This window comes from Garra rufa, chromosome 2, assembly GCF_049309525.1.
Source record: "Garra rufa chromosome 2, GarRuf1.0, whole genome shotgun sequence".
Classification (NCBI taxonomy): Eukaryota; Metazoa; Chordata; class Actinopteri; order Cypriniformes; family Cyprinidae; genus Garra; species Garra rufa.
The window spans coordinates 7,022,931-7,034,115 of NC_133362.1; the positions used below are offsets into that span (position 1 = coordinate 7,022,931).

The 11,185-nt window shown below is 35.7% G+C and overlaps 1 protein-coding gene across 1 annotated transcript in view; it reads left to right on the forward strand.

The window, feature by feature from the left end:
- golga4 (golgin A4) overlaps positions 1-11,185 on the forward strand; it is a 117,818-nt gene that overhangs the window by 99,352 nt on the left and 7,281 nt on the right. The window contains exons 20-22 of the mRNA XM_073834562.1: positions 1,506-1,574; positions 4,015-4,090; positions 11,006-11,103. Coding sequence (XP_073690663.1) covers positions 1,506-1,574; positions 4,015-4,090; positions 11,006-11,103 — 243 coding nt within the window. The remainder of the gene's footprint in view (positions 1-1,505; positions 1,575-4,014; positions 4,091-11,005; positions 11,104-11,185) is intronic.

Below are 11,185 nucleotides of genomic sequence, written 5' to 3' on the forward strand. Positions count from 1 at the left end.
ATTTAAACTCTCAAATCAAAGTTTTTTTCTCAGAATTACATGACAAACTCGCATTTGTGAATTATAAAGTCAGAATTGGCAGACATAAACTCGCAATTCTGAGTAGATATCAACATTTTTCCTCAAAATTGGACTTTATAACTCGCAGTTGCTTCAAAAAGTCCGAATTGAGATACAAACTAACATTTAGTGTATTTTTGATCAAAGAAATGCAGCTCTAATGAGCATAAGAGACTTTTTTTCAAAAACTTTCTTGCAGTTGCAAGTTTTTGCAATTATGACTTTTTCTGAGAATTGTGAGATATAAACTTGCAATTCTAAGAAATTAAGTCAGAATTGCAAATTTTAACCTCTCAAATCAGTTTTGTTCTCAGACTTTCATGATATAAACTCACATTTGTGAATTATAAAGTCAGAATTGCATGACAAACTCGCAATTCTTAGAAGATATCAGTTTTTATCTCACAATTCTGATATTTTTTCTTGCAATTGCGAGTTTACATCTTGCAGTTCTGACTTTTTTCTCAGAATTTTGATGATAACTTGCAATTCTGAGAAATCAAGTCAGAATTGCATGATATAAACTCGCAATTGTAAGTTATAATATCAGAATTGCAAAATTTAAACTCTCAAATCAAAGTTTTTTTTCTCAGAATTCCATGACAAACTCGCATTTGTGAATTATAAGGTCAGAATTGGCAGACATAAACTCGCAATTCTGAGAAGATATCAGCATTTTTCCCTCAAAATTGGACTTTATAACTCGCAATTGCTTCAAAAAGTCCGAATTGAGATACAAACTAACATTTAGTGTATTTTTGATCAAAGGAATGCAGCTCTAATGAGCATAGGAGACTTTTCAAAAACTTTCACTTAAAAACTAAAATTTGTTTTAAGTAATTGTGACTTTTTATCTTACAGTTCTGACGTTTTTTCTTGCAATTGCGAGTTTACATCTCGCAATTCTGACTTTTTTCCTGAGAATTGTGAGATATAAACCTGCAATTCTGAGAAATTAAGTCAGAATTGCGAAATTTAAACTCTCCAATCAGTTTTTTCTCAGAATTTCGTGATATAAACTCACATTTGTGAATTATAAAGTCAGAAGTTCTGACTTTTTTCTCAGAATTGTGAGATATAAACTTCCAATTCTGAGAAATCAAGTCTCAAATCAGAGTTTTTTTCTCAGAATACTATGACAAACTCGCATTTGTGAATTATAAAGTCAGATTGGCAGATTCTGAGAATATATCAGCATTTTCCCTCAAAATTGGACTTTATAACTTGCAATTGCTTCAGAAAGTCAGAATTGAGATACAAACTCACATTTAGTGTATTTTGATCACAGAAATGCAGCTGTAATGAGCATAATAGACTTCTTTCAAAGACATTTAAAAGTTCATACTGACCTCAAACGTCTGAACTGTTTTGTACCTCTACATGTTGCTCTTACTTTCCATTCGTTTATATTTTGTCCTCTGTTTTTTCTCTCATTGTCCAATCAGGTTCAGCTTGCAGAAAAGACGACTATGTTGAGTGAGGCCAGGTTAAAAGAGCAAGAATACCATGACAGGGTAAGTGAAGAGATATACTAACAGAAAGTCATATAGTTTAGTTTGTTGGGTGTCAGTACCTCTAAACGGGTAACAAGCTATAAACATTGTTGACAGTTTAACTAACCTGCTCTTCCATGACAGCAGCAACAAGAAAACTGACCATAGAAGAAGCTAAAAATGCTTGGGTTGCATGCTTACAAATGTTTTAGGCCTACGAAGTGTTGGCAAATGACACAACTTGATTCACAGAGGAGTGTTTACCAACCGTCACATTCCCAGAGCTCCTGCACTCCTCCAGCTGTGAAAAACCGAAATAACATTAGATTCATTACACCGCACATCTGTTTACTCTTATTTCAACCTTACAAACAGTTACAGCAGCACTCATGCTGTTTCTCTCACCCCACACGAACGCAAACTCACACGGGGAGGCACACACATTGGGCATACCTTTATTTTTATAACCCGGATTCACCCTGGGCCATACATTGTTGCTAATTTGAGTTAGAGGAAGAAAATCCTAACCTAATTTGATGTTCCTTGTCAAAAATGACTGGCTCGTAAATTTCTCATTATGCCATATTTTCCCCGACATTTTTACAAACTTGTTTTCTTTCAGTTAGCACAGGGTTTGTGTTTTTTTTTTAGAGCTGATTAATCATAGACCTCTTTGATCTGAGCTTATGCACCTCAGTTTTTGAGTGAGCATTGCCAAAATTGTCCACACAATTTTCCACTCAAAAACTGAGGTGAATAAGCTAAATCAATCAAGCCTGCAAACAAACAGTTCCAAAAAGAAATACAAAACCTGTGCTTATTCGTAGACAAAGCAAGGGCTTTACACTTACTTTTATGTTTAGGAGCACAGTCAAAATTTCAGGAGCACATTCTAAGCAATATTTTAAAAATCTGATTAAAAAAAAAGTAGCTTTCCCATTACGAGGTGATATTTGACTCCTTAAAGTGACTTACAGGGGAATTTTGTTTTTACCTTTATAATGGAATTTTTCTAGCTTCATTAAAAGTATGTCATCTTTTGTCAAATTTTTAAAAAATATGTATTCTTTAAGCTTTTTAAAATTTCTAATTAAAACAACAGAACAAGTCGGATAAGAATCAAATGAAATCAGTATTAACAAAATTAATTTGTACTACAGAGGTGGCACAGAAGAACACAAAATTGGCTTGTAGGTGTATTTTCATGTTTAATGAGGCTCAGAAGAGACATGAGTGCAGTCAAATTTATAAATTCATGTTGAGATTAATGTTTTAAATATAACATTTTAAACACAGAAATATTAAATGATTTAAAGAACTGAAAAATGACTTTAAAATGAAACTAAATCTGCCAGCAGGTGTCGGCAAGACACTGATTTAATTACTGAATCATTTATTCATTTGATTCGTTCGAACAGCTGGTTCATTCAGAAATAAAGCAAGTGACTGTCTTTATGAATGGGAAATTAATAATTTCACTACATTTGTTTAAAAACGCACGTTCATTCATAAATGAAACACCACTGTGTTTGAATGGAGATGCGCAGCGGCTCAGTTGTGACTCGTTTCAGACTATTTTTGATGACGAAGCAGCAAAATCAGGCAATAGTGTTATAGTCATACAATGTAAGTCACTTAATAATAACTTGTTGTTTATTAAACTGCTGTATTAAATCAATATCTCATTTACAAACTTCCTTAAAAACATTAAAAGCGGTCACTTATCTTTGTTCATCACAGTCTCACAAAGTTCCATTATAATTAATGACGCTCTCTACACTGCACAATCTATCTTTTATTTACACTCTCTCTACACTTTGTTTATGAAAGGATTTGGGAGATATGTCTGTGATACATTACTAAACGTTGCTAAAACACATAGAAACCTTTGAAGCTCCCCTGAGCGCAAACACAAATATGCTGATCTGGTCAGTCGCACATGGTGCTCCTAAATATTTTTTCATAGTTGCATGCAGTAGTTTTCAGTCGCAAATGCGATTAAAACGGTCACACTGTCGAGCCCTGAAAGCCTATATGCTTATTGAAAGAAAACAAGCTGCTAAAAAATTAAATACAGTTTTTGGTGATAAAATAAAAATGAGAGGTGCATAAACAGTTTCTTTTTTGTAGACCACAAGTGTAGAAAAAATGGGGGGAGAAATCCCAAAAGCACAAAAATTATCAACTTTTTTGGAAAGTTTTTATACCTTGTGTGATTTTATCTAATGGGAAGTCAATCCGTTTCAGTCCAATGCAATAATATAACTAGCATTTTTGAGAAGAAGAAATCCTCTCCAGTTCAAAATGACTGAAACCCAACATGAGAGTTAAGATCGCAGTGGGATTTAGTAATGAAATACTTTGCATTTGTCTTTTCGGTTGCTTTGGATAAAGGTGTCTGCTAAATGCATTAGTGTAAAATTTATTATGCACAATTTGCATTTGTGTTCTTTATTTTCAGATTCATGCACTAGAAGACAAACTAAGACGCTCCCATAAAAACGCAGTGGTGACTCACCTGGGAAGCTCATATAGAGGTAAATAACCGTGAACAACATTTTCTACAAAGATGGCTTTCGAATGCTATATCGTCTACCTGGGGGCATACAGAACAATCTATCTAAGGCCAGCTGTTATCCAGATGTCATTTATGGTCTTATTTATCTGTTTGTAATATGATTTTGGGGGTTTAAGCCACCTAGTGACTGTAAAATGCGTGTCAAGTATCTCCTGTAGCTCCCAGAGGTTAATAAATGATGTGGCACACTGACCCTTGGCAGATAAACCTCACCTTCGTTCTCACTAGCTCCGAGCGATCGGTCACCGCAGGAGAGCTGCGCTTTAGCACCCCACTATCAATCACACACATATGTGGAGCTTAAACATATGGGCAGCAAGAGGAGAAAATCTGCCCCTCCACAGCCCTTCCCTGCTGGTGTAATAAAGAGCTCATCTCTGAATCTAATGGTTTTCACAGACCGTGTTTCTCCCCAGTTCCCACGATTGACCCCAGATTCAGACAGCCGTCTCAAAGATCTGCTTTGTCTTTTGTACTTGCATTGTTTGGACAAGAGCTGCACCAACATCAGCATCAGAATAACAGCTTTTGTGTTACTTGAAGGAATGAATGTAATTTGGGTTTTGGTTGTGCGAAAGTGACACTAAAGCAGACTACATTTTTATTTTAAGGTGGACTAGTCAATTAAAGACAACATAAAATTAAATCGTAAGGAATAAAATAAAGCAATTCGCATTGCACAATCATGTTTTTAAATATACTATTGTTTTTTTAAAGAAATGAACACTTCATCAATGAGGCATTAAATTGCTCAAAAGTGCAATGTTACAATAGTTTAAAGGATTTCTATATCAAATGCTGTTCTTTTAAACTTTTTATTCATCGAAGAATCCTGAAAAATAAAATCAAAAATATGTTTTAAAAATGACAAAAAATTATAAACTTGCAATTTTGAGTTAGTATTTTGATATAAACTTAAATTTGTGAGTTAGAAAGTCAGAAACGGCAGGCATAAAGTCGCAATTGGGAGCTTAAATCTCGCAATCCTGACTTTTTACTCAGAATTGTGAAATATAAACTTGCAATTCTGAGAAATCAAGTCAGAATTGCGTGAAATAAACATGCATTTGTGAATTATAAAGTCAGAATTGGCAGACATAAAGTTACAATTCTGAGAACATATCAGCATTTTTCCCTCAAAATTGAGATACAAACTCACATTTATGAGAAAAAAAAGTCAGAATGTTGAGTTAATGTCACACAATTACAAGAAAAAAAGTCAGAATTGTGAGATAAAAAGTCACAACCTTTTTTAATTTTTTTATTCAGTGCTTGAAATGGGCTTTCATAGTTTTTAACATTTGATAAGAATCAGAAATGTTCCTTGAGCAGCAAATCAGCATATTAAAAGGATTTCTTGAAAACTTGAGTAATGATGCAGTAAATTCAGCTTTGCATGACAAGAATAAATTGCATTTCATAATATTTTCACGTAGAAAACAAATATTTTAAATTCGAATAATATTTCACAATATTTTTACATTCAAGACCTTGAAATGAGACCAATTTTAAACACTTTTGCAGCAGTTTGACCACAATTTCAATTAAGTTTGAAGTTACTAATATTAAAAAGAAACCCCAACTATCAGAAAATACATGATGGGGTAAAACTGAAGTGCTTTCAACTTGACAGTCATGTTGGATTAATCACATTTCCTGGATAATTTTTTTTCACAGAGATTGTGGCAATGCTTTCGGCTATTGCATAATCCACAATATATACTTGCAATGCTAAATTTGTTCCAAAGAAAGTGTTTTAGATCAGTCTTCATGTTGAAAGTGTGTCTATGATGCCTTACAGTGCTGTCAAGGTAGGTGGCTCTCTAGGTTTTGAAACGGATTCATCCCCTCTCCTCACAAACCACATTAAATGTTCCTCTAAATACATTCCCAGATGAGTTCTTTCTTTGAAGACATCTCCGTCTGGCATGCAACTAAACAAACTTTATACACAAACAGACCCTGTCCATTTATCATCTCTGTTCGTCAGCTTATCTGTGTGGCCTCTACATTACAGGGACAGTAGTTTAAGTCTTTTTGACCTTCTGACTACCCATAAATTACTTAATAGTTGTTCACAAGAGATAAACTTCTTGAGAAACGGCCAATAAAACTGTTTTTTTGTAAACAAGTTTGATATTGTACTGTAACAATTCTGTATTATTTATGCATTTTGTTCATTATGCATTCAACAGTTTAAGCATGTGTTAATGGCGATCGTAAACCAGTTCCTCAATCAAATAGTATTGTTCTGGAGATGAGACCGGTGTGACTCGTGTTACGTCCCTGTTGGCCAAGCTGGGCTGATTTGGGGTCAGTCAGACAGGTCGGGTTATTTATTAGCCCCTCATTTCTCCATGCTTCCTGATCAAAGGGCTGTTTGGGTTTCAGCGGCACCTTGAGTTCCAACTCTCTCCGTCAGGCCGTCTGTTCCTGGACGTTCAGCCATCCCAGTGTCTTCAGCGCTGGTTAAATGGGCTTTCCAGAGAGACACACGGCTCCTTCTGCTAATTGCCAGTCATTCACAGGTTTAATGAGGCAAGACTGCTGTCATAGGTTGTACCTCCTGTGCCGGTCGTGCACGCTAGATACTGTAATGCAAAAGTCAGTTTCACTTAAAAAACTAATTGCTTAATCCTTACATCACTTCCATGAGATTTACTGCACATCTGTGGTGCTTGTGATGCTTATGATGTTAACCACATGTGAAAATGGGGTCAGTAAGATTGTTTAAATGTTTTTGACAGAATCCACTTCTGCTAAGCAAGGCTGCATTTATTTAATTAAGTTGCAGTAAAATTGTAAAATATTATTGCAGTTTAAAATACCTGTTTTCTATTTAAATATATTTTAAGGTGTAATTTATTCCTGTGATCAAAGTCCAATTTTCAGCATCATTATTGCAGTCTTCTGTGTCACATGATTCTTCAGAAATCATTCTAATTATGATTTGCTGCTCAAGAAACGCTTTCTTTTATTCTTTGCTGGATATAAAATTAAAAATATAGCTGCAAGCAGTGATTACTGACATTCAAGCACTTAAGACATTTAAGCACAAAAGGACAAAGACATTTGTTAACATGGCTGTAACCACCTAAATCATTCATTTGAAAAAGCATTTTTGGCTAATCCAGGTAATTTACCATAGAAATATGATTATTTTAACATTTATGACTGTTATAGTGCCACCTATAGTTTAATTTACATTAGACATTTTTTTGAGGTTGCGTTTAAAACCTAGGAGTAATTTGCAATGCTAGGTTTTTTGAATAATGTCAAAAAATATTGAAAAAACAGTTTGATTGACAGCAGTGGTCCTAGAGGCAAAGTTGTTCGGAATCAGGACATTGATCTAGTGTATGCATGAAATGTTTGAACGTTTTATGCAAGTTGAGGTCAATTACCATTGAAATACAGTGTTTTTGAATCCTTTTTAACTCTTGCTAAACTGTTTAACTGTTAACTGTTGCGCCAGCTGTGGTTTGATCTCCTTAAAACTTTGAATGCTTGTTTAGAATCACGTCACATGTGCTCACCAGGTTTCTTGAAGTTTTGAGTTTTCCTTTAGGCTTTAGGATTTTGGGTAAATTTGGACAGGCCGCTTTTCTAAACAACCCCATTGTAGTTTCCCAAAAGGGTGAATTTCTGGAAAGTGTTTTTTTTTCCAGATTGATTGAAAAACCTAGGACTAGTTCACAAAAGTAGTTTTATTTAACATTATCTCATTTAACAAAAGCTTTGTTTGACATCAGTGGTTCTAAAGGCAAAGTTGTCTAGAATGAGAAGTTCTATCATTTGATACGAATATCGTGTGTGTGTGTGTGTGTGTGTGTGTGTGTGTGTGTGTGTGTGTGTGTGTAAAAACATGTAATTCACAATAATGTGTGCCCTTGAAAAATGTGATGTCACCCCCCACTGGTTGATTTCTTTTAAATTTCTCACAGACCTTTGGGACCGTAAGTTAAACAGACCCACCAAGTTTCTTTCCAATCGATCTCTGTTAACCTTGTCTAATAGGTGCTCAAACTTCATCGGCCAGTGATGGCCATTTTTTTTTTTTTTATATATATATATATATATGCAATGTCCTTATAGACACTTTGGGTGTTTTGGACCACGACCATGCACAATGATTTTTCATGTTTACATTTTTTTTTCTTGATAATTATTGATCTTCACTCTCCAAAGAATCTTTCTGTACCGGTTTGGTTCCGATCGGGCAGAAAACCTATGACTAGTTCGCAAAAGTAGGTTTTTCAAAAAATCTGAAACCTGAAAATTTCGCCAGGCTCACAATCGAATCTGAGGCATGTGTTTTGACCGACGTGAGCCAAGGATTCCAATGTCATGATACACTTGAGCCTACGACTGACGGTTTAGGAGTTATGAGCAATTTCGTACTCTTGATCGCTATAGAACCCCCATCAGGTCAATTGGAACAAGCCTTGGTGACGTTGTCAGCGGTGTGAGTACTACCATTCTTCCAAGTTTCAAGTCTCTTCAACTTACGATTTGGTCTACACAATATGTGGAGATCGCTGATCCATGACCAAACTAACAATTACAATAGGATTTCAGCCCTACACACGGATCAGCGATCTCCAGTTAAAATTATCTGGTCCTAGGTTATTCGCCAATTCGGAACCAAACAAGTGCAGAAAGATACTCTGGAGAGTGAATTTAAATAATTATCAAAAAAAAAGTCTAACTTTCGACTCACGTCACAAAGGGACACCAAAACAGTTGAAAGGAGCAGGGCCACTTTTTGTAAAACTCCTGAATGGAATGAGATATCTTCACCAAACTCAGAACACTTATGTAAGAGTTCAGTCTGAGGTCGCACTACAAAAATCGCGGAGCTTGGCCACTTGGTGGTGCAATAAGAGAGAGAAAAAAAAAACATAAAAATGGCTGTACCTACGCACCTGTTTGTCCTATCAACATGGAAATCTCTGTGCACGGTCTTGGTCCAAAGTGCCACAAGTGTCTATAAGGACATAAGTGCAACATGGCCACCAGTGGCCGATAAATTTTGAGCACCTATTAGACATGGTTGAAGCAGGCCCAACTCATGGCCTCAAAGGTCTATGAGAAATTTGAAAGAAACCAGCCGATTGGGGGCAATATCGCATTTTTCAAGAACGTAAGCGATTGTGCATTGTACAGTTGTTCGCACATACATGCAATATTCGTATCATATGACAGAACTCCTCATTCCGGACAACTTTGCCTCTAGAACCACTGTTGTCAATCAAATCTGCAGTACAATTCTCTGGACTCCCTAGGTCAATAATTATCAAAAAGAATGTTGAAATTTACCCTTTGGGAAGCTATAACAGGGTCGTTTAGAAAAGGGGCCTGTCTGAATTTACCCAAAATCCTATAAAGCCTAAAGGAAAACTCAAAACTTCACGAAACCTGCTGAGCACATGCGACCACTGATTCTAAACAAGCAAACAAGTTTTAAGGAGATCGGACCACATTCATAAACGTTACAAAACATAATATTTATATGTTAAACTACCTGTATTTGCAAAAAAAGGCTTGCTACATAATGTCTTTTTTCATATGTGCTTAAATGCCTTAAAGCGGTTAAACTCTAATAATCGCTGACATTTTTAATCTCTTTATCACCAGTTTTGATCAATTCAGTCCCTCCTTACTGAATAAAAGTATTAATTTCTTTAAAGAAATTAAATTTCTTTAAAAAAAATATACTGACCCCAAACTTTTTCTTTTTTTATGCATGTAAGTATTTCTGTCTTTTATTATGTGCATCTAGTACATCACTTTCCGTGAGATAAAAAATTGTGTTCTTCTCCCCAATTAATACAGTTGTAATTTCTAAAATATGACGAGCTAGGTGTAGAAGTTGAGCTGGACTGCTTAATGTTGTGTTGTTCTCTTTATGTCATGTTTTCCATGCTATCAACAGTGCAGAAACGTGCCCACCCATTGCCGGCTTCATGACATGCTTTTTTTTTTTTCTTTTTTTTTTAAATAACTCAAGTTGGTTTTTGTTCATTCACGGTCTGAATGGCTTCTGTTACGTTTCTGCACACACTTCTTTATCCATTAAAAAGCAGTGTGGAAAACGGAAAAGCCCCCACCTAGGCTGAGCCAAAGCTTCTTGTATTTAGCCACAATGCTGTCATTATAGTGTGCCAGTGTTGCTGCGAGCCGGCGCTCTTAACTACTGCCACTGGAAGTGAGGCGCGACTAGTGCTCTGATTTACAGGCTGATTATTGCCACGCAAAGGTCATGGGTGTGTGTTTAATGAATGCATCGAGTTTATGAATGCGTGCTTATCTTATTGATGTCAAAATAGAGGAAAATTGTCCTCAATCACCAGCACAGGTTCTAAAAGATTAACTCTTGCAAAAGCTCGAACTTCAGAATTGAAACAAACTCCTAAACCAAAGAAATTGTGAAACATTTGGTTCCCCAAAGAACCTTTTTTCCACTATAAGGAACCTTTTGTTAAATTGAAAGATTTTATGAATGTTAAAGGTTAAAGCATCATAACATGTTTTCAATCTAAAGTTTGAAACAATGCACTTTTTTTTTATCCAATCCTGTGATTGTCATCCACTCTGACTCTGTTGGTTCCACTATTAGATGATGATGGTTGGTGTTGAGTGTTTGTCGGATTTATGCGTTCGTCATATGGCTGCTCTGGTTTTAATTATGGCCCTGATGGAGCAGTGTTCAGCAGAACTGGAGTGAATGAAAGAACAGCCAAGTTTTTGTACAGGCTGTGCTTTGAAAACAGTGACTGTTTCCTCTAACATTGAGCTTAATGTCTCTATTGTTCTTAGATAGATAGTCTGTGATAATGATTTTGATGAATCTGGTGTTTGTTTGTTTCTACAGATCTGTCACACAACAGCGTGGACCCCTTCAGCGAGCCAACCGAATTTGAGTACCTCAGGAAGGTCTTGTTTGAGTACATGATGGGAAGAGAGACAAAGGTATTTTTCAAGGGTGGTTATTACACTTTACGATGATGTCATTCATAGTGAGACTGTATTTGGGTCATTACTTTTGTGCAGT